Source organism: Ctenopharyngodon idella, chromosome 17 (assembly GCF_019924925.1).
Source record: "Ctenopharyngodon idella isolate HZGC_01 chromosome 17, HZGC01, whole genome shotgun sequence".
NCBI lineage: Eukaryota > Metazoa > Chordata > Actinopteri > Cypriniformes > Xenocyprididae > Ctenopharyngodon > Ctenopharyngodon idella.
This window is the reverse complement of record NC_067236.1, coordinates 27,317,013-27,344,951: the sequence shown is the minus strand read 5'-3', so window position 1 is coordinate 27,344,951 and position 27,939 is coordinate 27,317,013. Positions and strand designations below refer to the sequence as shown.

At 38.3% G+C, this 27,939-nt stretch overlaps 1 protein-coding gene across 3 annotated transcripts in view; it reads left to right on the top strand.

Moving 5' to 3' along the window:
* Window positions 1-27,939, top strand: part of kif13ba (kinesin family member 13Ba) — a 49,715-nt gene that overhangs the window by 3,607 nt on the left and 18,169 nt on the right. For all 3 annotated transcript variants that reach the window (XM_051867479.1, XM_051867480.1, XM_051867481.1), the window contains exons 2-21: window positions 2,392-2,476; window positions 14,507-14,522; window positions 14,633-14,693; window positions 15,546-15,638; window positions 15,795-15,975; window positions 16,064-16,151; window positions 17,312-17,446; window positions 21,009-21,121; window positions 22,233-22,344; window positions 22,484-22,696; window positions 22,793-22,903; window positions 23,041-23,175; window positions 23,666-23,796; window positions 24,455-24,541; window positions 24,668-24,855; window positions 25,621-25,879; window positions 25,983-26,145; window positions 26,229-26,375; window positions 26,464-26,613; window positions 26,866-26,991. In XM_051867479.1, the coding sequence (XP_051723439.1) occupies window positions 2,392-2,476; window positions 14,507-14,522; window positions 14,633-14,693; window positions 15,546-15,638; window positions 15,795-15,975; window positions 16,064-16,151; window positions 17,312-17,446; window positions 21,009-21,121; window positions 22,233-22,344; window positions 22,484-22,696; window positions 22,793-22,903; window positions 23,041-23,175; window positions 23,666-23,796; window positions 24,455-24,541; window positions 24,668-24,855; window positions 25,621-25,879; window positions 25,983-26,145; window positions 26,229-26,375; window positions 26,464-26,613; window positions 26,866-26,991 (2,594 nt within the window). The remainder of the gene's footprint in view (window positions 1-2,391; window positions 2,477-14,506; window positions 14,523-14,632; window positions 14,694-15,545; window positions 15,639-15,794; window positions 15,976-16,063; window positions 16,152-17,311; window positions 17,447-21,008; window positions 21,122-22,232; window positions 22,345-22,483; window positions 22,697-22,792; window positions 22,904-23,040; window positions 23,176-23,665; window positions 23,797-24,454; window positions 24,542-24,667; window positions 24,856-25,620; window positions 25,880-25,982; window positions 26,146-26,228; window positions 26,376-26,463; window positions 26,614-26,865; window positions 26,992-27,939) is intronic.

Here is a 27,939-nt window from a genome sequence, read left to right as displayed (position 1 = left end):
CAGGAAGTTGTTACAGCTAGTGTGGCTTCAGAGTGCATCCTTTCCAAGGATTTCTGAGTCAGCTGCAGATGCTTTCCACTTCCCTGTTGTTGTCAGCAGGAGATATTTGGTGCTTTCAGACATGCTTTGGCCTGCTGTCGTATTGGGTGTGTTACTATTAGACCATGACTTGTGTTTGTCATTAGTCAGTGCATCATAAACTTTAAGCTGACTGAACTACAGAACTTTATTTGGTATCCATTTATTGGACAGGAAGCCGCTTTAGCAACTGTCTGCTGCTGACATAGTGTTTGAGGGAATGCTGTTGCAGGTTTTTCCCGCTGTTGCCGTCAGAGGTATGACTCTGGCCAAGCTGAGAGTGAGACATGAGCCAATTCCAAGACTCAACATTAAGGATGACCCGATGGCACATGGCCAGTGTGAAAGAGTTTCTTGCCAGTTCATGGATGTCATTTGAACTGTGTTGTCACTACATCTTACGTTTAGTGTTACAAAATAAACATGATGGTCATACATTATCCCACTTAATACATGGCTACTTTCTAAATAAACAAATCATTTGACATGGAATAATATTAAAGGGTTAGTTCACCCAAAAATGAAAATTAACCCATGATTTACTCACCCTCAAGCCATCCTAGGTGTACAGTATGACTTTCTTCTTTCAGACGAATACAGTCGGAGTTATATTAAATAATGTCCTGGCTCTTCCAAGCTTTATAATGGCAGAGAATAGAGGATTAGATTTTGAAGCCCAAAAAGTGCATCCATCCATCATAAAAGATAAAAATATCCAGATTTAAAACTTTTAAAAACTTAAATAACTGGATTCTGGCAGATGGCCATACACACATCGATTTACTTCAAAAAAGTAACCCTGACGCGATGTAGGAGTATCGTAAGCTTAGACGCCTCTCGCTGTTCAAACATAGGGCTGGGCAACAAACTCAAGCTCCTTTTCTCTTATATTGAAATCTTCCGACATTTCTCTTTAAAAATTCTCATTTTATACTTTTAATTCGTGACTAGTGTTTTGTTCTGCGCTGCGTCAATATGTCGTGCGTCAGGTCAGAGTTCACTCTTTCGCTGTAAATCGATGTGTACAGCCATCTGTTGGACGCTAGTTATTTTAGTTTTTTTTTTTTTTTTTTTTACACAAACGCATCGCTTCACTTCAGAAGGCTTTTATTATCCCCCTGGAGCTGTGTGGATATCTTTTATTATGGATGGATGCACTTTTTTGGGCTTCAAAATCTCATCCTCTATTTACTGCTATATTTAATATAACTCTGATTGTGTTCATCAGAAAGAAGAAAGTCATGTACACCAAGGATGGCTTGAGGGTGAGTAAATCATGGGGTAATTTTCATTTTTGGGTGAACTAACCCTTTAATTTTATTTTAAATTATTTTAGTATGTGAGAACTTTGGAGTCAGAGATATGAAACTAGAGTGGGGAAGTATGAAATCACTTATACTGTTTAGTGGTTATTTATACACTAATAATTTACTGCAGATTGAAAATCAGAATCAGTAGTTAAATGAGTTGTAATAGTTTTTTTTTTTTTTTTTTTGGCTATAATCATTTTTTTGGGTCTGTTGTACCTGCCATCAGGCAGTAGTATTATTGTGTGTGTGTGTGTGTATGTATGTATGTGTGTGTGTGTGTATATATATATATATATATATATATATATATATATATATATATATATATATATATAGCTGATGAAAATGAGTTATTGGGAATGAGTTTATTGCACTTTCACACTGAAGTCATTTCAGTTTTAGATAAATCCAGATTTTGAACTTTTTGGTAAGCTGGCAAAATAATTGATAAAATGCTATTAATAAGATTCCCATATGGCATCTAGCATGTGTAGAATCATAGCTTCAGTTTCACAGAGTGTCTCCCCTGTTAAGGGAGATATAATTTGATTGTCCTGAAATGGCCTTTAATATCTGAAGGCGTGTGTCTGTAAAACTGCTATGCCCTGAACACTTTACATAGCTGTGAGAATAGTGATGATTAATATCAAGAAAACTCTCTGTGTCAGAATGCTGGTCTGAATTCAGTCCTCAGGCATCTTCTCCTGCTGTGAACCCCCTGCTATTGATTTCAGCCATTTGTTCTGCATAATCAGGATAGCTGGGAATCCAATAGGTCATAAGATTGTCTTATTAGAGTCATCTAAGGGCAGAGATGGGACAAACATATTTTGAGCAACAGTTACATAAGATCAGTTTAGTGGCTTTGGATCCTTTTTAATTTTCCAACGACTTGTTTATTTTGAGACGATAAAGCACGAAATACAATTAAATGTTTGTTTGTTTCATATTTGTGGCCTTTAAACTGTCTCAAAGTGTTTTTTTTTTTTTTTTTTCCCAACAGAAAAGGATCTGAACACAAAATGTGTTGTGGAAATGGAGGGAAATCAAACACATCTGTACCCGGCAAACCTGGGAAAAGATTCCAGGTAAGTTGAATTTGAAAGTCATGACTTTGTGTTCATCAAAGAATCCTGAAAAATGTATTACGGTTAACATAGCACAACTGTTTTCAACATTGATGATGATGATGATTATAATAATCTTGAGCACCACATTAGCATATTAGAATGATTTCTGAAGGATCATGTGACACTAAAGACTGGACTGATCACTGACTGATCACGGTTGTAGAATTCGTTTGTCATTCCCGTATTTTACTGAATTTAGCTGCCGTGTGTACGTGGCCAAAGAGTCTGAAAAAGGTTCAAGTTCAGTCTCTCTAAACCCCTCCTTTATGTGAGCTTTCTTTGCTCTGATTGGTCCAGTGGCCAAATCTGTTGTGATTGGTCTACCACTTACAGTGCGTGTCAGAAATGAAACGCCTATTACCATATATGAATTTCAGCTCCAGAGGCTTCCTCAGCTCTTGATACATGGTAATACGAACAGATGAAAAGTGGATTTGCATAAAAGGGGCACTTTAAATTGTAATATTACTGTAATACATTATTGCTGTTTTTACTGTATTTTTGATTAAAGAAACAGCCTTGGTGAGCATAAGAGACTTCTGTCAAACACATTTAGAAATGTTTCTGACTGCAAACTAGAAGATTTGCTGACATTGTGACTTTGTTCGGAATAGCATACTAACATACTACTTACTATTTATGGAGTATATAGTATGCAAATTTTCTGTATGGAAACAATACCCAATGACCTGCTATATTTGCATATGGCTATGGTAACTGTATCCCACAATGTTTTTCGCTTGACTTGGCTATTTCCAGAGTAATGAGTGAACCAGAAGTAATATCTGCCAGCTGTTTATAACCTCTTTTTCTTGACTCATTTGATTGAATTGAGTGTAACACATTAAACTGAATTGGGATACTCGTTTTTTTATTAAAAATGCAAAATAACCATTTTTAGTCTTCAAGATTATGAAGAATTGAAGCATTCGTGGAATTAAACATCCATGTTTTATTTCTCGTATGATAAAAATATAGCATATAAAAGGTTAAGACTGTATAATGACTGTTGCTTCACATACTGTTTTTTTTTTTTTTTTTGTTTAACAGTATTATTCAGTATTCATTGAGCAGTATAGAGTATGCTGTACACTACTATTGCATTTCAAACCAGGGCAGCATTTCATTTTCTTGTTTTTCATTCGTTTTGCTTCTTGTTTCATTCAGATATTACATATTTTGGACCCTTCATAAGATAGCTGAGAGCAGGGTCTTTGAGAACGGATGTATTCTTGTTGGTTTCGGTCGGCCGGCTCGTACGATGGGGGCTGAGGGAGAACAGGAATGTGGACGTGCGGTTCTCTTTAACGCAGCCTGCTGTTCGCTCCGTCCTGCCGTGTGTCGGGGCATAACTCTCCTCCGTCTGACTTCCTCTCTTTTTCTCTGCCCTCCGTTGTCACGGAAACGCAGAAGGAGGGTTAACCCTAGGTCATCCATAGCTGAGGAGCTCTTGTGTCTGGAAAAAGGGGAAAATACAAGCTAGCTTTAGCATCTGTCAGCCATAAACATTTCCTCTGACTTTTATGGCGGGTAGACAAGAGAGCACAATTATTTTTTTTGTTGCTGCTTTTCTCTTGTCGTGGAGTGCAAACAAAGACAGAGGTTGAACAGGTTTTAAACTTGGAAGTGAATGGACGAGCCGCCTGCTGCCTTCGAACAACAGACAGTTTAATTGCAGCGCTGAGTTCATGTGTCATGCCGTGCTGAATCGACGGCCCTGTTAATGGCCCCTGCAACGCAGATGCCTCAAATGGCAAGGTTCACATGACCAAAATAGCTTTACTTATGCAGATTATTGCTGGCATCTCATATTAATTATGATCTGTCAGGCGCTACAACACATTCCAGACAATCATTTTTTGATGGCTACACATGGCGTGTTTATATGTCAGTGTATACTCGTCTTTCAATCCTTTGTGTGGTCGTACCGCTCTCAGCATGTCCGATGGCATCACGTATTCAGGCTGAATGAATCTTAGTGCCTGTCCATTTGCTTTAATGTAATGACATTTGAAAGGTTTTATGTTTGCAAGCAGCTCCTTGGGGTGTTTTGGATGGAATGAACATGAGCAAATAAGCTTAAGAACAGCATCTTTTCCAGAGGCTTGTATGTGCCTGACAAATCAATGTATTTGTGACTATCTTTATGAATTGTGAAAAAAAAAAAAAAAAAAAAAAAAATCCCTTTCAGGTACTGTAATAGTTATAAAGAGTCGAGACCAATAATTGCTTGTCACTTCCTACTATTTTAGTATTATTAAGAGTATTTTACAGCTGTGCCCTTTTATCTCTACCACAGATTATGTTCTTTTGTTAGTTAAGGAGCTGCTGGCACATCAAGACTATGACCATCCCACCTGAACTGGAGACAGGGCGTGTTTTGGGCTTGCAGGAAGGCAGTGAGACATACACTAGTCAGAATGAGTTCAGGTGTGTTGAGGATAGGGATGGGCTGTATGGCAAGAAATATAATCACAATGTTTGATTGAAATCTATATTTATCATGATAGATAATTTGATGGTGCTGCCAGTTTGAGTATCCCAAAAATGACTGAAGCCTGGAGAAACCAGAGGGTTCTTTAGTTAAATATTAGAATCTAAACAATTATAAAATGGTTAGTTCCTCTCCTTGATACTGATTGGTCAATAGCTGTGTTTTGATAAAACACGGCTATGACCGCTTCACCCAACGGTTCTGTGTATCACTACACAACACTCTTAGCAACCACTCTTAGCAATGTAAACTGTATGTTCTCAATTGATATTGTTCATTGAAGCTTACTGTATTATGTAGAAGAGTATTGTGAGAAAGAGATTGAGTGAGCGAGTTTATTACCTGCATTCAGATTTAGCATTTTCCTTCAGGTTTCATATATTTATAATTAAAAATCTGTTTAAATGTCCGATGTATTATCTTGTCCTTTTAACAGTTAAGGGGTTTTCCCGTGACTGACAGCGCTAGTCAAAGCATTTGTCAGTTGCGTTTTGTTCCGTGTTCACAACAATTCAGTCTTTTCAATGTAAAAGTCTTTGCTACTGACTGACACACTCATGAAGACAGTCTTTTTCCGCCATCTAATGGCGTAATAATGTAACTTCTGTTGGTGTTCACGGTCAGGGACTATTTTTTTTCCGGCGGAAGGAAGGCTTTTAGTAAGAGGTTACTTCATGAAAGTTGCGTTGTTACATATTTTTAGCTTTAATATTTGTATTGTGTGGTAACCGTTTTATAAAAGCAATAAGGTACTCGAAGCTAGTGCTGTATCGTGAGTAAATCGTGGCTGAAGGGGTTGCAGGCACTCCGCTTCACGTCGTGCCTAACAACGCTCTTCAGCCACGACTGATTCATGATACAGCACTAGCTTCGAGTACCTTATTGCTTACAAATAGAATAAAATAATGTAAACTTTTAACTGTACAAACATGCTTTTTCTGCTTTAAAACAGTAGAAGTTGGGTTAAATAGTGCTAGCAAACATCTTAAATATTTAGAGGTACAACCTATACAAAAAAGTTCACTATTAGATAAAGTTCAAAAATATTAACTATACACTGGTTTTACATCTATTAAATGATTTTGAGGTAGAAATTTGTGTAAAAAGTGCAAAATGTAAACAGTCATTATGCTACACAGATTGAGACTGCATTTTCGTACTCGCAGTGTTGTCGCTGGGATGGTACCTTTTCAGGTGATGGAAAAGGTTTGTTGTGTTTCGCGTCTTTGTTGGAACTGACCGTTTACATATTTTGCATATTGGGCCGGTTCACACAGAATGCGTTTTTGCATTCCACTGCATTCGTTTTCCATTGTTTCCACTAGAAGGACACACTGTTTGACTGTGCTCGCATCTTTTGTAGCATCTAAAAACGTGGTGAAGAGCTTGGCTTTTTTTTTTTGTTCCACTGACCTTCATCTTGTGTTTTAAACCACAAAAACATGTTCTGTGTGAACTTTAAGCAACCCAAACCACTTCCATATAATTTGTTGTTACCTTTTTTTTTCCCAACAATTTTCTCAGCTTTGGAGGATAATGCAAGTTTGGTTTTGCTTTTGTTCTGGCTGTGTGTTGCGTGTCTCATCGCTTCATAACATTAAGGTTTAACCACTGTAGTCACATGGACTATTTTAACAATATCTACCTTTCTGGACCTTGAAATTGGTTATGACATTGCTATCTATAGGGAGGTCAGAAAGCTCTCAAAAAGATCTTAATTTGTGTTCTGAAGATGAACGAAGGTCTAATGGGTTTGGAACGACAAGAGGGTGAGTAATTAATGACAGAAATGTAATTTTTGCATGAACTAACCCTTCAATTGTGCACTTTTTGTGTATTCTTTATTACACTTTTCTTGTTTTGCATGGTGTTTGGACATAAATGTGTGTTGGCAGTGTGTGTACACAACCACCCTATAATGGTAAAAATCCAACCACTCCTTTTTTTTAATCCCCATAAATCATAAGCAGTGTCTCAGTACAAGCAGTTTACAGGTTCCTGGCAATGTGACGTCACATTAGCCACAGGCCCCGCCCACGAATGTCGACAGACAGTGCTGTTTTAACATAGAACGAGCTCACAGCGAGTTGTATACAGTCCGCCATTGCTGCGCTGACGAGAATGTCTCCCAAGCGTTTTAGGTGTTCTGTAGCTGGATGGATTAATCCACATAGCTCTCTCCATTTACTCCCTAAATCTGAGCTGCTGAAGACGAGGTGGATTAATTTTGTTTTCGAAGAAAATGCTCCCTCAACTCTACCGAAATTCGTTTGTCTGCACGACTCATTTCACACCGGACTGCTTTGTGAATGAATGTCAATACAAAGGGACAATACAAAACAAAGGTTGTGCTAAAAATGTGTTACTCAAGGATAGATCGGTACAAACTGTTCGTGATCCAGCTTACAGTCTCCAGAGTGATACTGGATACAGCAGTAATGAAGGTGAGAGCACTTTATTACAGTTCATCGGACATTTACGGATATAAAGTGTACCAGTTTATTAAGCACCACCCGAAAAGACATAAGGTCTATATATTTGTTTACTGTTAGTTGTAACGAGTGTTTCTGTGTACTTCGCTATGAATGTTGATGATAATGCAAGGGAGAGAGAGAGAGATTATGGATAATATTTTAATGCACACTTGCACTGTGTTTTATTAAGCTCTTACAGTGATTTTCTAGAGTGAAAAACAGACGCTTCATATTTTGTGTGAAGTACAATAAATGTTATAAAACTCATCGGTAAACAGGCTTGTACTAATATAGAGGATAAAAACAAGAAGACAACATAAGTTATAACCATAATTAAACTAAACTATACCTGTTCTATTTCCATACAGCATATATTCAGTTTCTGAAATTATATTGCGTCCTGACTGACTCCTGACACCTGAGAATCAGCACTTGAAGCTCCGCCCTCTTAGGCCGAGCACAGCAGCTCATTTGCATTCAAAGGGCACACACTGAAATGGCGCGTTTTTGCTCACCCCCAAAAAGTGGCAATTTTAACATGCTGTAAAAAATTATCTGTGGGGTATTTTGAGCTAAAACTTCACATACACTCTCTGGGGACATCAGAGACTTATTTTACATCTTGTAAAAGGGGGCATAATATGTCCCCTTTAATTACCAGAACATTCATTCACAGTTGTGCAGCTTCAGCTGAGGAAAATCATCTGTGTCATGTGTAAAACATGGCCTAGAGTGCATTGTGTTGCCCTCGGCCTGCTCGAGTGCATTAAGTTCATCCATGAGGCCACGTCTTTTGGTGCGCATACATTTATTAAGAAAAAACTAGTGGATCATAATTTAGGTCAAAAGCACAGAACGTCATCTATCCCGGTCACGGGCTACGCATTTGCAAGCAACCGAAGCGGAATCACATTTTTTAAATGACTCTACCTCAGACCTCAAGAGCTGAAGGGTAGTTCATGTGGGTCTGGGTGCACATTCAGGTTGTCTTTCTGACTAGCCTGTCATGCCAACGCTGACCACGAGGTGTTAGACTGTATTGGGCACAACCCTCGATCTCTGGCATACTCGCACTGACAGCTGTCAACGTAGCGTACGTCACTAACCCATGAAAGTGGACCATAATCAAGACTCATTCCTTCCTCCCCCTTGTTCTCAGACTTGAGCCCCTGTAAGAATGCAGACAAAGACATAGGGATTTACAGTCCTGGCCTTGCGTCGACACTTTACTTCGGAGGGGTCGATACACTCTCGAAGGAGAGATTTAAACTGTTCTCCGTAGAAAATGCTTTCCTGAAGCATTCGGGCCTATTAGGAATATTAAGATAGTCTGGTAAGGCAATGAGTGAATCCATTATCTAGCACGAAATGGAATCGCAAGCATGTTTCTGGAATGCTCCCTGAGTTTGCATGAAAGCCTGATTGAATGCGGCAGAGTTAAATGTGTGTTTGATGCCATTCAAAGACAGATCGAGGCCAGTGGCTTGTTTGTTAGTCTGCAGACTCAAATCAACCACCACTTCTTAGCTTATATGTGAAGGGTTTTCCCTCCAGTGGTTTCAATGTGGTTTTTATATTCTGCCTGTGGTGCTTTGGTCTCGGTTTCATTTGTATACTATTATAGCACCAAGGCAGAGTGGTGATTTCCTCATTGTTTCCAGCGCCAATGGAGTGATACAGAAAGTGGGGGAAGGGACGACACTGTTGACACAGTCTTTCATAGCAGCCTCCTCCCCTATAGACTGTTCCTTGGATAATAAAAGTGCATCTATTAAAAGTAGTAACCATTTGTGGTGAATTTCCTGTTATTATGTGGTAAATGTGTTGCAAATAAAGTCTTTATTTTTTAGCCACTGTATATTTTTGTATGGGTGGTAAACATTTGATTATTCATTTTGTCATTTGACATATCATCACTTCATGCTTTCATGGAGAAAAGATTTACTAAACTGGTATGCAGTATTGTTTATAGATTTACAGAGTTAACCAAGATTATGATTATTGCATTGTTTTGTTTTTTAAGTGCTTTTTATTTGGCAATTATATTCCCAGAAGACCACACCACTAGTTTAGTTCCTACCTATATCACAGCGCGTGAACACTGCGGTATAAGGTATTTTATGAAAGTATTAGTTCACTTTAAAATGAAAATTACCCAATGCTTTACTCATTTTCAAGCCATCCTAGGTGTGTATGACTTTCTTCTTTCTGATGAACACAATCAGAGTTATATTAATAAATATCCTGACGCGTCCAAGCTTTATAATGGCAGTGAACGGGAAACAACGAGTATGAAGCTCAAAAAAAAGCATCCATCCATCATAAATGTCCTCCACACGGCTCCGGGGGGTTAATAAAGGCCTTCTGAAGTGAAACAATGTGAACTTTGTGTAGGAAAAATAGCCATATTTAACAAGTTATAAGTTGAATACAGAAGGATATATAGATGTATACTAGATATTTTACTATATATTTTACTTTTACTTGGACGCGTCAGGATATTTATTAATATAACTCCGATTGTGTTCATCAGAAAGAAGAAAGTCATATACACCGAGGATGGCCTGAGGTGAGGGTAAGTAAAGCTTGGGGTAATTTTCATTTTAAAGTGAACAAATCCTTTAATGTTAGTAGCAAGGTTGCTGATAAAATTCAGTTCTGTAAATCATTTCTTTGCACAGTCAGTTTCAGTGATTTGGTTTGAAAGTGATTCAATAATTCATTCACTTAATGTTCATGTGAAATCTGTGTGTGGCATTTTATATGCTTTAAAATGTCTGTAATTACTTCAGTGTCACATGATCCTTTAAAAATCATTCTAATATGCTAATTTGCTGCTCAAGTAACATTTCTTATTATTATCAGTGTTAAAAACCAATGTGCCACTTAATATTTTTGTGTAAACATTGTAATAATGTGAAAGTTTTAAACTTTTATTTTTTATTTTTTTATAAATGTATCCTTGCTAAAGAAAAAAAAAAAACTTACTGACTTTGAATGGTAGTGTATTAAAATATTAGTTTAGTTTTGTTAATGCTCGTCCAGCCCTAACTGCAAGACTTGTCGTGGTTTGGGGGAAGGGTCTCATACGAGCTCAGAGTCTGTGCTGCATGCTGTCAAACCGTCACTTTCTAAATGAATGTTTTTGTGTGTGCGATTTGCTAAAAAATAAAAAGTGAGAGTTTGTGTCTTCCCCAGCAGCTGTGGACTCTGCTCAGTCAGTGCTACCTCATATCAGGAAGCTTCTGACTCACTCCGACAAAAACAATGTCATAAAGCGACGTACAGGATTACTTGCGAGGCTACTCGATGACATCATGAGAGAACTCGTGTGATTAACCGCACCACAGCGCTGATCCCAGTTTTAGCTTGGGTATCTCTCAGCGATTGGTCTCACCTGTCACTAAAGCATTTTTGTGTAATAACAACCACATGCCTCTGTCTCCTGTAGGGAAAGCAGGCACAGGAGTAGAGACAGCATTCGCATTTTTCATATGTACAGTTGGCTCAGGGACGATTCCAATCGGTGCAGATGTACAGGACAGCCGTGTTAGGAAAACACAGAGTGATACATTGTGGGTTTATTCAAGCACTGTTTGGAAACCAGACTAGGAACTTGGGAGCAGCTGCCAGCTTTCCTGAGGTCGTCATTGGGTTGTCATGGCCGCCGTCATTGGACAATCAAAATAATGAATCTAACTTTGCTCCTTTAACAAAGCACCCATTTTATTTTCTCCAGCCTAAACACATAAACTGTTTTGGTTTTGGTTTTTATTTTATTTATTTTGTTTTATTTTATTTGGGGGGTTTTTTTATGTTGTTTTTATTTAATTTATTTTTGTAAATTTTATTTTAGTTGATTTCTTTTTTTATTTGCTTCATTTGGTTTTATATTTATTAGTGCTGTGAAACACTTAATCACGATTAATCGCATCTAAAATAAGTGTGTTTACATAATGTGTGTATTGTGTATATTATGTATATATAAATACACACATGCATGGATATATTTAACAAAATATATTTATATATAAAATATTCATATTTATATATAATATAAATTCTATACAGATATAAAGTAAGTAAAAAATATATGCATGTGTGTGTATTTATATATAGATAATAAATAAACAGCAAACACGTTATGTATAAACAAACTTTTATTTTGGATGCGCATAAAATTGAACACATACATTTACACTAAATTAAAGTAGGAAACACCCTAATTTACATAAATTAGTGATGAACAGCAGCTTTTAACTAAATATTTTGCTCCAAATAAGACAGTGCAGGTACTCATTTATTCGAACTTATTCATTCATTCAAACAAACCAACCAAACAAACAATTCACTAAAATGATTTTGACTTCTCAATCCTACATTAACAAGAGTAGACTGTTTAGCAGAGCGCATTTAACATTGCATGTGCAAAACTATACAACTGTGTTCAGAATGATGAAGATGGATGGTATCATTTAATATGATTAATTTCAGTACTTTGTCCATTCCGTCAGAGCCTGTATGTCATTGTATTTGTCATGTTGGCGAATCAGATACGATAAGATGTGACCAGAGGTATGGTTAGTATAGACTATGCCAGATAGTACAAGGTCAAAGTCACTAGGGCTTGTAATGGCTGTTTGGAAAAGGAGGTGCCACCGGCGGGAGCTGCGAGCATGAGCAGTCTGGGTGTAGCACACAACCCAGTGAACTCATTCACGATTACACACATACCTACTACAAGCTGCACCCTTGGCTGGAGACGTTTGGTGGAGACCTCCTTCTTTAGAATTAGTAATCTGTCCTTTAGGTGTCTTGGAAAACATGCATTATTTCCCTGCGATGCTTGAAATTTGATTTGCTATACCCTGAAAGTCATCACATACAGTTTATGCCCTGCAGTGATAGATGAAAGGATAGGGAGAGAAGATTTTGGGAAACGGATAGCATGGAGAGACAGGATAATTTTCTAAGAATATCCACATCTTTATTTCGAGGTCAGAATTGAGGAACTGTCACTCAGAAACATTATTTTTAGTGTTACAGATGTACAGCTGCTGTGTGTTTGTCCACCCTGTTTGTTCAAACCTCCTCCGGGAGCTCAAGATGAAGCTCATCATCCTGACACATCCTTCAAGGGCCAACATCTCCCCCAGTTCTCAGCATGGTGTGACGGGGGGACGTCATCGTGCAACTTATTATACCACAAGTGTGGCATGGCCTGATTTTAAACGACAAGCTGAGCCTGGGGTCGTTGGAACTGAATCTAGGCATATTTTGCCCCAGCTTTCCATCCCTCGCTTTTTCGTTTGCTCACTGTGTACTGCATGGCTGTACACGCTTCTGTGATTTCCATATGCTGTCATGGATGTAGATTTTCTAGATTGGGATTATAAAAAGGGTCACCTTTTTATAATCTCAATCTAGAACAACATCAGAATTGAATTAATTGGCCTAGGAAAGGCACAGTCCTCTGTGAGTGATTAGGATCATTCAATATGCTCCCATAGTCTGTCAATAATCCTTATATAGGTCATTGTGTTCACAGAGTGCTGTGCAAAGCCATTGAGGTGCCCTCTACAGATAACACAACATTTGAGTCAGGGCTCCAAATGTGTATTTACCCTGTAAACGGCAGGGCTTTCTCAGTGAGAGACGGTCTGTTTGTGTTCAGGTCCACTGAGCAAAGTACAACTGATGACATGGATTCGCTCAGGATGTGTGATTGTGTGCAGAGCTGGCAGTTCCTAGTTCCCGTTTGAGTGCACTCAGGGTGATGACATGTTATTTTGGTCAGCTGTGAGTCAGTTGGTGCACTGAATTTGGACAATTAGGAACGTTCTGGTATAATTGAAGTTTGTTTTTTTGTGTGTGTGTGTGTGTAAAATATATATATATATATATATATATATATATATATATATATATATATAGTACTCCAGTGTACTATAAGAATACCATGGTACTGAATCCTGGTATATGTACAACATGGTGTTAATTGTATTATAATTTCACCACATTAAAAGGGTGGATGATTATGATTTCACTTTTTTTTAACTTTAGTTTGTGTTATGTTGCTATTAGAGCATAAACAACATCTGCAAAGTTATGATGCTTAAAGTTCAATGCAAAAGGAGAGATTTATTTTAAAGAATTTTCAAAGGATTACAACAAATGGCTGGTAGGAACTACAATGAGCTTCTTCCCGAGTTAGTGACATCACTAACCCTAAAATTCACATAAACCCTGCCCCCGAGAACACACAACAAAGGGGCGAGGCCATGTTGGGCTGCTTTAGAGAAGAGTTGTTGTAGTAGAGTGTTGTTACCATGCCATCATTTTACGCCAGACTGCTTCACAAACAAACGCTGGATTTGCACAAAAGATTAACATGACGGCACATGCTAGTCGATGAGTTGAATCAACTCCACAGCAACTACATAAATTTATCCACTAACCATTCAGAAACATCCAGATGCATTCTAAAAGTTGTAACTTCTTCCTGAGTCTCTCCATCAGTGTCCCGACGGTTTGAACAATGTAAGGCTGAACACCGCGACTGACAATTGTCATTTTGGCTGCGTGAGATTCTCCAGCTTTGTTGTTGTTCAGCAACTTAAGTGCGAGCTGTTAAAGCTCCGCCCTTTTCTGCAAAGCGAGCCTGAGCAGCAACTCGGTTGCATTTAAAGGGACACACAAAAATGACGTGTTTTTGCTCACGCCCAAATAGAGGCAAATTTGACAAGCTATGATAAATGATCTGTGGGGTATTTTAAACTGAAACTTCAGACGCATTCTGGGGACACCAGAGACTTATATTACATCTTGTGAAAGGGGCATTATAGGTCCCCTTTAAAAAAAAAACATTTTATTTTATTCTGTATTTATTTTTATATAGTTATTATTATATATTTATTTTATATTTTACATATTTCTTCTGAAATGATGATTTGTTTTTTAACAAGCTCTATTTTTTCATCTTTTTCCCCATATGTGCCCTCTCCTTGGATCATCTTGCAGCAGGGGTCTGCCAAAGGTACAGCACTCGTTTCTCTTTGAAACGAACAGTCCATCATAAAAATATGAGTTTGATATGAACATAACAAATGGAAGCTCAAAGTAACCATATTTCTTTCTTTTGTTAAGACCTTCGCCTATGACTACTGTTTTTGGTCGATGGATGAGTCGGAGACAGAGAAGTTTGCTGGTCAGTTTCTGAATACATTTCTTGAAGAAGCCACTTTGTTTATTTCTTGGTTCAGTACCAAGTATCTCATCTGTATCATCTTGTTATGATGGTTCTTGTGCTGCTGGTGCTAGTGAAGATAAGGTTTTGTTTACACATCAAGATCATCTGTACAAACAAGGTTTTTCCAGAAAATCTGTGTCACCTTGAAGTATACAATACAATTACAGTCAAAGTTTTGGCACTTTTTTTTGGGGGGGGGACAAAGTGATTCCAAAAATTATTTCTTAAAATGATTTGGCTTTAAGACAAAGACCAGGCCCATTTTTTTTTTTTTTTTTTTTTTTATTAAATGCATCTATAAATGCAAATATAAGCAAAGTTTTGTTTACAGTCTGCTGTATTTTGTTGCTATATGGTCTTTTAGCAAAATGATATTGAACCATGGAACCAAATACAATGAATACTATTGGTTAGTGACATTATTTTATGACAAGCACTTTTTACCTCAATTCTCATCAAATGCATCTATAGGTTTTACATTTGAGGAATTTTTGTCACATCTCTAATACATTCTTTCTTTTTTTTATATATATATATATATATATATATATATATATATATATATATATATAGTATATAGTATATAGTATCTGTTGATGCATTATGTTGTCCTGTTTTTCCCTTTTTTCCACATATGCATCCTCTCCTTCACATAATGAATCATCTCGAAGCCTGTTTTAGGACCATGACCTTAATTTAGCTTAATTGTCATTTTAGCGTGAAATATCACTTTGATATGTTCTTGCCAGGTTTTGTGAGATTCACCCCTAAAGACTTCATATTAATTGTCATTCAATCATATTTTTACAGGTCAAGATGTAGTGTTTCAGTGCCTTGGGGAGAGTCTTTTGCACAATGCTTTTCAGGGTTACAACGCCTGTATTTTTGCTTATGGGCAGACTGGTGAGTAATATTTTGTACACAGTGACCTTTGCTCATGTTTTAAAAACACTCTGAACATAACCCTTCTTTTTTGTAATCTGTTTATGTAAAGTAATTATTATTTATATTAAGTAGCATGAGATAATTTCTTGTCTGCTGTGATGTAATTTCCCTCAGGCTCGGGAAAGTCATACACCATGATGGGTTCGGTGGACCAGCCCGGTTTGATCCCCAGACTCTGCAGTTCTCTGTTTGAGCGGACCATACAACACCAGCGAGAGGAAGAGAGCTTCACCGTGGAAGTCTCTTATATGGAAATCTATAACGAGAAAGTCCGGGACCTGTTGGACCCCAAAGGGTGAAGCCTGTTGTGTGTTATGTTCTCTGAGCTGTACTCTGATGTAGATGTCGATCTTACACAATATCTGTTTGCTTTGTTCCTACAGGAGTCGACAGGCCTTGAGAGTGAGAGAACATAAAGTTTTGGGGCCTTATGTCGATGGTCTGTCCAGGCTTGCGGTTGAAAGTTACAAGGTAACAAAATCTTTAATGGGAGAATGACATGCCCTTCACACAATCAATGACCTTTCACCTCTTTTTTTAAAATTATACAATAGATTGTCGTTCGTTTGGTCATGTGGTTCATTTATCCCCTCTTTGGGTCTGTAGTTGATGCTGAGCAAATCCTGCTTTAGGAATGTTTGTATTCAGCTCACGAGATGGCATGTGTCACTGCTAAAGTTTTTGCTATTATGGAACTCTTAGTCATTCAAAAGCCTGCACAGAATTTCCTGAAAGCAGATTTCCACAGGTTTTTGCAGAATTTGATAAATGGAATATTTTTGTTTAAAGTATTTTTTTTTTTTTTTTTTTTTTTTTTTTGCATATTCCTCGCCTGTATGTTTAATTATACTGAAGTATACTGAATTTAATTGGATTTGATGTTGAATATGTTGGATTAACATATTTTTCCAAATCTAAATCCATTCTGTAGAATTCCACAGATTCCAGTGTAGAAGTCAGTTCAAAACCTAAAAACCCTTTCAAAAAGTCCCTTTCAAGGAAAGTCTGTTCACTCGGCGACCATATTTACAACGCCCCCGGGCAGCTATTTCAGACATCCAAGACCAAGTCCTATCTATTTGAATGGGGAAATCCTGAAATCTCAAAAACTGCTTGGTGAACTCACAATTAAATAACATATTTCAAATCAACAACAAAATCTGACATGAACTGTCCCATAAATGTTGTTTCTTATGCTCAAGTAGCATTAAAAAAAAGCTTATTTTTCATGCTAGACGAGCCAGTGCGCATGTGCAGTCCTAAGCACGAGTCTCAGGTTTCTATGGGAACCGGAGCTTCTAACGTCAGCTGCAGTGACTCAATGACTTTATCAGTCAGTGATTGGCTCTTTTACTTAGAAGGCGGGACGTATTCCACCATATTGCGTTGCAGTTTCTCCCATTCATAACTAATTGGAGTGAACCGTCTTTCTAAATCTATAGTCTCTGGCAGTAACCACATTTTGATTAGCAATTGTGCCTGCCTTATTTTTAGAGGCCATAGTCAGGACATCTTACTGCTTTTCTTTTTTCTTTTCTTTTAACAAAAATAATTGTGTACATAAGTGCGCAGTTGTTCTGACCTTTAAAATACGTCTGAAATTCTAATCATGTCCCTTTTCCTACCCAAAGGACATAGAGTCCTTGATGTCTGAGGGGAATAAATCCCGCACTGTGGCGGCCACCAATATGAATGAGGAGAGCAGTCGCTCCCATGCGGTTTTCAATATCATCCTCACGCACACGCTGAAGGACCTGCAGTCAGGGGTAAGAACGCACTTAAACACACTGTTCTGAAGCTCAGAACTGATTTACATAGATTAAGATTTAGATACAAGATAAGACAAGACTAGTGGAAAATCACTTAAATGGGTCAAACTCTACACGTTTCAAGCAGTTTCTTTAGTCTACTTACATTAGTCTAACTTTCTTGCACCATAAAACTCATAATCATGATAATTTTCCACACTCAGTTTTTGGTACGGTTCCTTTTCAGGCTTCTGTATGTAAATTACATCTTTTCCAAATCCATGATTGGCTTTGCTTACCAGCATAGTTGGGTCAAGTTTCTGAATACTGAATGAAACATTGATATGCAAATGTGGGTGGTCATATGTTAATTCTTAACTTTACAATCATAATCTCTGATTTACTTGTTTTTGCAGCTCCTTATTGTAAAAAGTCTGGGTGGCCTGCCTTGGGAGCATTGTGTTGTTAGCATCAGAGTCTGTCCTCAAACAAAAAAGAGCAATGAAACCGTTTTCCCTGATGTCTTAGTTAATTTATGAACATTCCTGCTTCTGCTGTTTGCTGATAAAACTCAGATCTTGAATGTTCTTGCAAAGTCCTCGTGAAATAAAGCCAAGTACTGCAGGAAGGGGAAGGTTGAGAGATGAGTCATCATGTCCAACCCTGATGATGTCATTGATGGATGTATTTGATTACCTTTTGTCCGCTGATGTGGACCTGTGCTGGCACAGTCCAGTGTTAAGTCTAAAATGTTCCTCTTAGATTTATATGACACAGCCCTTGCTTTTGTTTCATTCACTTTATATCATTACAGGTTGTTTCCTATTTATAATATTGCACAAGTTGTTTCATTCATTCAGCTCCAAAGATCTTAGCGACTGTAGCTGTCAATCAAAGCATACAGCTTTGAAACGAGTAAATAAGAAGTAAATAAGAAGTAAATTATGTGAACTTTACCATTTAAGTGCACTCTCAGCCCAGGGTAAGCTTCTCTTATCGGCTTGATCGTGAGCATGGGAGAACTCATGCAAATGGCAGGAAAATTGATGAATAAATTATAGAGCGTCCGAGCTTAGATGTCAACTGATCTCCTCTGGCGCTGTCCTGGTGTCACTGCGCTTTTCTTTTGTGGCGTATGTCACGATCACCTGACTCGACTCGTGTCCAGTCCCTATTCTATAATTCATCAGAGCCTGGATTGCACTGGTCACTTAACAGGTGCAAGACTACAGCAGAGATCTAAACTTAGCATGTTGTCACTAAAACAGAGCCATGATAAAGTTTTAGCCTGCATGTACACACACACCGGGCCCAGCCCTTATGTATGTGATGTTTGTCAGCTCAGCCATCGATAAGTAATGATGTGTGTATTTTTCCAGCGCAGTCATCAGTGCTTACTTTTGCATGCTGTGGCTTCCCATGCAAACAGCTCTATGGGGAAGAAAGAAGGGCAATTGATTTCCATATTCTTTTGTTTTAAATATATTTTTAACATATCATGGAAAACGGCTCTAAAAAAAAAAAAAAAAGATTTTTACATTGTCTTTGCTTGGCCATGCAAACTTGCCACTATTCAGTGCTAGCAGTTCTGCCAGGGTGTTGCTATGCAGTTTCTAAGGTGTTCTGAGGGGTTCATTCATAGCTACACAGTTGCTAAGGTATTTTGGGTGGTTGTCAGGGTGTTGCTATGCAGTTTCTAAGTTGTTCTGAGGTGTAAACACATAGATGTATGGTTGCTAGGGTGTTCTGGGTGGTTGTCAGGGCATTGTTATGCAAGTGCTAAGGTGTTATGAGGAGTTAATTCATAGCTACACAGTTGCTAAGGTGTTTTGGGTGGTTGTCAGGGTGTTGCTATGCAGTTTCTAAGTTGTTCTGAGGTGTAAACGCATAGCTGTATGGTTGCTAGGGTGTTCTGGGTGGTTGTCAGGGTATTGCTATGCAAGTGCTATGGTGTTCTGAGGAGTTAACTTGCAGAAGTCATTCAAATATATAGAAATCTTAAAGTTACAGTAGCAAGAAGAGCCTGTTAATTCTAAAGGTCAGCAAAAAGGTGGAAATGGGTCATTAAAAAGTAACTTGAGGCAATGTAAGTGGACTCAAGGGGTAATAAAATGATAAAATGCTACAAAAGTACAGACTATGCCTGCTTTAAATAGTTGATTACAGATTAACGAATGAACTCCGGCTATTTATGATTCTGTGTTCTCAGCCAATGTGCATGTGGAGCCTGGAGCTTTTGCAGCAAGGTGTTTTGGGTGGTTGTCAGGGTGTTGCTATGCAGTTTCTAAGTTGTTCTGAGGTGTAAACACATAGATGTATGGTTGCTAGGGTGTTCTGGGTGGTTGTCAGGGCATTGTTTTGCAAGTGTTAAGGTGTTCTGAGGAGCTAATTCATAGCTACATAGTTGCTAAGGTGTTTTGGGTGGTTGTCAGGGTGTTGCTATGCAGTTTCTAAAATGTTCTAAGGGGTAAACACATGTATGTTTGCTAGGATGTTCTGAGTGGTTGTTAGGGCATTGCTATGCAAGTGCTAAGTTGTTCTGAGGAGTTCATTCATAGCTACACCGTTGCTAAGGTGTTTTGGGTGGTTGTCAGGGCATTGTTATGCAAGTGCTAAGGTGTTCTGAGGAGTTAACTTGCAGAGGTCATTCAAATATATAGAAATCTTAAAGTTACAGACTAGCAAGAGGAGCCTGTTAATTCTAAAGGTCAGCAAGAAGGTGGAAATAGGTCATTAAAAAGTAACTTGAGGCAATGAAAGTGGACTCAAGGGGTAATAAAATAATAAAATTCTAGAAAAGTACAGAATATGCCTGCTTTAAATAGTTGATTACAGATTAACGAAATGAACTCCGGCTCTATATGATTCTGTATTCTCAGCCAATGTGCATGTGGAGCCTGGAGCTTTTGCAGCACAAGGGCTCTCTTTGTTGTTGTAATGCACTGTAATCTCGGTCCAGCTCCCAGCCCCCCTCACGACTTCCCATATCCTCATGTCTCCCGCTCGCATCTCTCTGCCTCTCCTCTCAATTAAACCTCATCTCTGATGCTCAAACAGGGGGATTGTGTACAGTAAGGTCTGATGCTGGGGTATATAAAGAAACTCCACCCCACATACTGGTCCAATGCTGTGCAATAGAGAGGAGAACAATGGATGCTTGTCCATGGCCCGCCATAGCCTCCCTTGCTATTGTTCCTGCGTAATATAGGACAGCTCACCAGAATTTGTCCAGCATGGTCATTCATACACAAATTTAACGTTTGAAGCTGTTTCCCTGGATTTCTAGGGAGGACAAGCACAGACAGGCTTGACAGCCATGGAAATGTTCAGTAGTGAGGGATTGTTATGTTGCTTTTTCCTTTAATTATTAGTTCCCGCCACTGTTAGTTTGCTATTTATTTCCAGTGTAACTAGGTGGCATTCATGGAAAGATACACATAATAAGGTCATGTGACATACTATTAAAAAAAAATAGTAGGCGGTGTATACTGTGCAGTATGCTAGTATTACAGTGTGCTAGTATTACATTTTGAACATACTGTTTCTCATTTCTTTTTTTGAACTCTCTGTCTTTCTACAGACAAGTGGGGAAAAGGTGAGTAAGCTGAGTTTGGTGGACCTGGCAGGAAGTGAGAGAGCTGCAAAGACAGGCGCTGCAGGCGAGCGGCTTAAGGAAGGCAGCAACATCAACAAGTGTGTGCACTCTTGTCTCATTCTGCATCATTACTTTCTTTGTCCTTTTTCGTTTAGTCTGTTTTGTCTAGGTACTTTTTTTTACTTAATGCACAAACCTACAGAAGGTTTGCATGAATCTTACAGAACCTGTCAAAAACAATCCTAGGTCATATTGCATCCTAAAAAAATAACTTTTATTTAACTTGAAGAAATTAAAACCTAAAGAGGTAGCCTAAAAAAAGACATTAGGTTTTTTTTGCATTAGGAAATAATTTTAGGACATAATATTTTTATTTTATTTTATTTTATTTGTACAGTAATTAATAATAATTAATTAAAATGTAATCAATTTAAATTCAGTATAATATATTTAGTAGATTTAAAAATAATGAAATTATATAATTCAATAATTCAGTTAATAATTAGATTATATTGTTTTGTATATTATATTATATTATATTACATTAATTGTACAATAACTATTATTATTTAATATTAATAATTGGTAATATTTTATTACTTAAGTAATATATTAAAGTAATATATTTAATTAGGAATATAATAATTAGAAGGTCCAAAAATCATCTTCATTTTCTTTATGCATAATTTTTGGGGTAAAATGTGACCCAGATATGTTTTTGTGAGATTCTTTTGCTTAAGTCTCTGAATGTCTGAGTCACCTCTGAATATTTTCCTATGGCACTGAGTTGAAGCGTTTCCTTTTCTGTTGGACGGGTGCTTTGCTTTTTAAAGGGCACATACAGTATCATGGAAAATAACTGTTTTGATATGTCTGATCTTTTATGTAGACATACTCTTCATTTACAGTGTGACGCTCCTCTCTAATACGGTGTCTGGACATTTTAGTCACCTAAGAATGTATTTTGTAACATTGATTTGTGGTGTTCTTTTTTTTTCTGTGGCTGAGAGAGGACTTTTCTAATGTGGAGAATCAGTCTTGTTAAAATGGCTACATCGAAGGGCACCGTTTGTTCTGAGGAAGGTTTATAAATCTGGTGAAGGATTTTTGGCCTGCCGGTGCATATTTCTGTGTGTCTCGGTCTGTTTCTCTCTCACTTATTTATTTTTTTTTTTTTCCATTTCTATCTTCCCTCTCCACACTGGACAGGTCTTTAACCACTCTGGGTTTGGTGATCTCAGCCTTGGCAGACCAGGGGGCTGGAAAGAACAAAAACAAGTTTGTGCCCTACAGAGATTCAGTGCTGACATGGCTGCTCAAGGTACGAACACTCATTCTGTCCAGTAAACACTGGGAGGGGGAATTTCCACAGTATTTTTTACTTTTTCCAGTCCACTGTCACACACACACACACACACCTCTTTAAATGTGTAATGTCCGTCCTTCTGGTGTAACCGCAGGACAGTCTGGGTGGAAACAGTCGGACTGCCATGGTTGCCACCGTGAGCCCTGCGGCAGATAATTACGATGAGACGCTGTCAACGTTACGCTATGCAGACCGCGCAAAGAGCATCGTCAACCACGCCGTGGTCAACGAAGACCCCAACGCCAGGATCATCCGGGAACTGCGAGAGGAAGTGGAGAAACTGCGAGATCAGCTGACGCAGGCTGAAGTAGACACTTTTTATCGTTTTTTTTTTTTTATTTTTTTTTTAGTGTTGTTGCAAAAGGTCAAAAACAATGTGTTAACCTGTCATGTTCCTCCTCAGTCTATGAAGGCACCAGAGCTTAAGGAGAGACTGGAGGAATCTGAAAAATTGATACAGGAGATGACGGTCACCTGGGAAGAGAAGCTGAGGAAGACTGAGGAAATTGCACAAGTAACGGCCACAACATTTTGCACTGTTTTGTCTGGATAGTAATTTTGTTTATGCTGGTTACTCTGTTATTCATGTGCCATAACACCAACAGAAGTGGACACTCATGTTCTTCTTGCATTGGGTTTTGTTCTGCATAGGAGAGACAAAAACAGCTGGAGAGCCTTGGCATCTCTCTGCAGTCTTCTGGTATCAAGGTTGGAGAAGATAAGTGCTTCCTGGTCAATCTCAACGCTGACCCTGCCCTTAATGAACTACTGGTTTATTATCTAAAGGTGATGCACAAGCAGGACTTTTTTGTGTAAGGTACTCATGGTAGTTTTGTATATTGCTGGACAAGATTAAAGGGTTAGTTCACTCAAAAATGAAATTTCTGTCATTAATTACTCACCCTCATGTTGTTCCACACCCATAAGACTTTTGTTCATCTTCGGAAGACAAATGAAGATATTTTTGATGAAATCTGAGAGCTTTCTGGCCTCCCTATATACAGCAAAGTCATAACCAATTTCAAGGCCCAGAAAGATAGTAAAGACATAGTTAAAATGGCACCAAATCAGCCTACTAGAAGAATAGTTCAGTCAATCACTTTTTTTTTTGCTGCCTAATGTCATGAACATCATGGTATAATAATGTAATGTACCTGGAGCCTGTCTTGGTACATTTGGTGCTTGAAATATGGCATCCGTTAAGTTTTTGTAATTGTGCTTTTATGGATGTGGTCTGTGTGGTAGTAACAGTGGTTAATGCTGGGATGTTTTGCAGGAACACACTAAGGTTGGATCAGCAGATTCCCAGGACATCCAGCTGTGTGGAATGGGGATCCAAGCAGAGCATTGTGTCATTAACATAACACCTGAGGGAGCTGTCTTTATCAACCCTTACAGAAACTCAAGGTAATGCATTGAGTGTTATAATTATTTGAGATGGGTAAACCAAAAGTAGGGATGCACCGATACCACTTTTTCCAGAATGAGTCAGATACCGATACTTTCATTTTTGGTACTTGCTGATACAGAGTACCGATACCTGTGTATATCCATTACATTTGTAATTTTTTAAAAATATTGGGTGGAGAAACCAAAAGAAAATGAATCAAATTAGTTGCCTTGTTTCATTTAGCAAATAAATATTTTCTTTAGTTATTTTCATGGCTAATTATGCCTGTTAAAATGTATTGTAGGAGCTTCTGTTACTTTCACTTCTGATTCTATTCTATTTCCATATCTTATTTTATCTTTCATTTAATAGCACAGTGAATATTTAGAGCTCCAGCAGGGCTCAATACTTAGGATTTTCTTTGCTGCTGGCCCAGTTGGGCCAGTGGTTCAAATTTTTAGATACCAGTGAAACGTCACAATTTTCAGGTACAGAAATTGAATAAAGTAATCAAATGTAAAATAGCACTGCATAGTCTTCACTGTATAAATTAAATATAGATTAATCCTTACCAAAGTTATTCAATCAAAGAAATACAAGCAAATCTTCGTCTCTGTTTAGGTAAATGTTAGATATTAAGTTATATAAAATAACCTGATGTTTCCTCTGTTGCAGAACATGTGTGAACGGATCTCCAGTCACCAGCCGGCAGCAGCTTCACCATGGTGACCGTATTCTTTGGGGAAACAATCACTTTTTCAGGTCAGTTAGGGTTGTTACTACCCCTGACTGAAGAATGTCACACTGCGGCTTCACTGTATTTGTAAATGAAAGTGCATTAAGGTTATTTTCTTTAATGAAGACTCTTTATATTTGTGTCTTGTTCAGAATAAACCTACCGAAGCGGCGCTTACGGGGTGAGGAAGAGGAGGGTGAGGGAGGGAACATGAAGAACAGTAACAGCAGTGAGCAGCTGGACGGAGAGGGAGACACCGCCAGCGAGGTGTCCAGTGAGGTCAGCTTCAGCTACGAGTTTGCTCAGACTGAAGTCATGATGAAGGCTTTGGGCAGCAACGGTGAGTTTTAGCCTTTAAGCTGTTTTATAAACAAAATGTGTATGAAATATGACTTCACGTTAAATCTTTTATCTGCACAACCATTCAAAAGTTTAAAGTCGGTAAGATTTGTTAATGATTTTGAAAGAAGTCTGTTCTGCTCACCAAGGCTGATCAAAAATACAGTAAAAGCAGTAATATTGTGAAATTATTACAATTTAAACAAACTGTTTTTCTCTTTTAATATATTTTAAAGTTTTTTTTTTTTTGGTTTTCCTCTTGACTGCAAAGCTGAATTTTCAGCTTCATTACTCCAGTCTTCAGTGTCACATGATCCTTCAGAAATCATTCTAATATGCTGATTTGGTGATGAAACATTTATTATTATTATTATTATTATCAATGTTGAAAACATTGTTTGCTACTTAATGTTTTTGTGGAAACTGTGATACATGAAAGTTAAAAGAATAGCATTTATTTGAAATGGTAAATATATTTGTAATATTACTAAATATTTCTGTCAGTTTTTATTTAATGCATGCTTGCTGAATAAAAATATAAATTTCTTTAAAAAAATATTACTGACTCCAAACTTTTGAAAAGTAGTGTAGCTCTAATAAATAAAAACATGATGAAAATATGGACACTTGTTTTGCATTTAAGGGAGGCATGTTTCTCATTTTACATGTGAAAAGGTTAGCCAATCAAAACCGAAGTAATTTACATAAAGTCTTAAAGCACAGTAGCAAAAACAAAATGGTTTAAAACATTACTGTTTTTGAACAGACCCCATGCAGGCTGTTTTACAGTCTCTGGAGCGCCAACATGAGGAGGAGAAGCGGACTGCTCTGGAGCGTCAGCGGCAGATGTATGAGCAGGAGCTGCAGCAGCTGCGCAGACAGCTGACTCCAGACAGGCAGAGTATGCAGATACCACAGTCGCAGCCCTTGCAGCCGCACTACCGCAGCTTGGAGAGACTGAGCCAGGGAGGAATGTCATCATCACCCAACGCCCAGAACCGCCTGCGCCAGTGGGGTGAGGAAAGGTGAGCTTTACCTTTTCGGTGGAAACAAATGTGTTTTGCCCTCGCAAGGAGAAATTTGGTACATGGTGGGTTTGTTGTAATGCTCTTATTGTGATGATGCTAGGGAGGTGGTGCTGACCCGGAGCTTCCGGAAACTTAGGGAGCAGATTGTACGGGCTAATCTGTTAGTGCAGGAGGCGAGCTTCATCGCTGAGGAGCTGGACAAAAGAACCGAGTACAGAGTTACTCTACAGATCCCTGCTGCAAACCTCAATGCCAACAGGAAGGTCAGGCACCTTTTAAAGCAGCACACAGGAGAAACACAGCATGGAGGGTGCAGTCTGTTTAATTCTTTTGTTTGTGTATGCAGCGAGATGCTGTCCTGAGTGAACCCGCCATTCAAGTGAGGAGGAAAGGCAAAGGGAAGCAAATCTGGGCCCTTGAGAAGATGGAAAACCGGCTGGTGGACATGAGAGAGCTTTACCAGGAGTGGAAAGACTTTGACGAGGACAACCCCGTAAGCTCTTTTTCGTCACAGAAGTTTTACTGTCCCATAAAAATGAAAAGGTGACACTATAGATGTGGTCTTACTCTCCATCTCATAGGTGATGCGCTCATACTTCAAGAGAGCCGACCCTTTCTTCGATGAGCAGGTGAACCACAGTTTAATCGGGGTGGCCAACGTTTTCCTCTCCTGCCTGTTCTATGACGTAAAGCTACAATATGCAGTTCCCATCATCAATCAGAAAGGGGAGGTGAGGATGATGCATTCAGATCTGCCAGCAAATATGATCAGTGGCTTGACTCGCTATGGATAATTCATGATAACCGACTCGTTTCATTTCTCAAGGAAATTTCTTCTGGAATATGAAGTGGGATGTAAATTAAATCAAGTGCGAATTGATCTGTGAAATTGAATCTAATCGAGTCATCATATCAAGCATGAGACGCACAGTTTATCTCCAGCGGACCACTGATGTGTTGTGTTCACTTGTTGCTGGTGTTAGGTTGCTGGGCGACTGCATGTGGAGGTGATGAGAATGGGTGGAGGTTTTGATGACAGCGTAGCTGGAGGAGATGACAGTGACGGAAGCCCGGATGGAGATGTACAGGAACGCAAGCTGGTCTGTATGGTGAGTACTCAAGTTCACAAAACAGTGCAGTTAAGGTTTGAGAAATTTAAGTCACTGAAGATTTTGGTTTATATTATATTATATTATATTATAATCAGGGCTCTGAACCGGTTCAAGGAACGAAAACGAAAACCGGAAACGAACGAAATTTTGACCGGAACATAACCAGAAACGGAAACGAAATCAAATTTAATCGTTCTGAACAGAAACGCTAATTTGAAATGGCCATTAACCGGTTAATAACGTTTTTTATCGTTCTTTAATATTTTGATTTGTGAGTGAAATGCCCGCGCTCAGGCTCTACAGTGAGTGAAATGCCTGCGCAGTCGCGCTCAGGCTCAGCTGTCAAGTCATCATAGGTTAGGTAAGTCACAATGGCAATGCCCTGGCGTTAGTTTTTCCGATGATATAGGTCACCAACCGTCAAACCTACATTTAAGTGAAAATGAATGTCAAGTAATATGCAGCTTGTTGTGTGTTTTGAAACCAGCGAAAATTGCAGGGTAGAACATGAGTTCACACAACGCCACATCACGCACCTTCAGTGCTTCTGTGAACGGAGAAAACAGAATAAAACTAGGCCTACATAACACATATAAAATAAAAGGGATTATTTAGGCCTATAGGCTACGCGAAATATTTCACTTAAATAATTAGGTCTACAGATTAACAAAACGAAAGTGGTTCATTGTGACGCACTCCAAAGATCTAGGAAAGAAAACAGACATTCTGCTTGTTTTTGTTAAGTGTCTTTTGTAAATGTATGAATTATGTCTTGCTTTTACCTGTATGACCATAAATTACGCAGTACAGTTTACTGTCTTAGAAGGGGGAAAAAATTCCAGTGGTCGCGCCGGCGCCTCACGCGCATGCGCACAAATTCTTGCATTGCTTACTTGATATTGCAGCCTGTTAAATAATTAAAATAAAATACAATCAACCAAACAT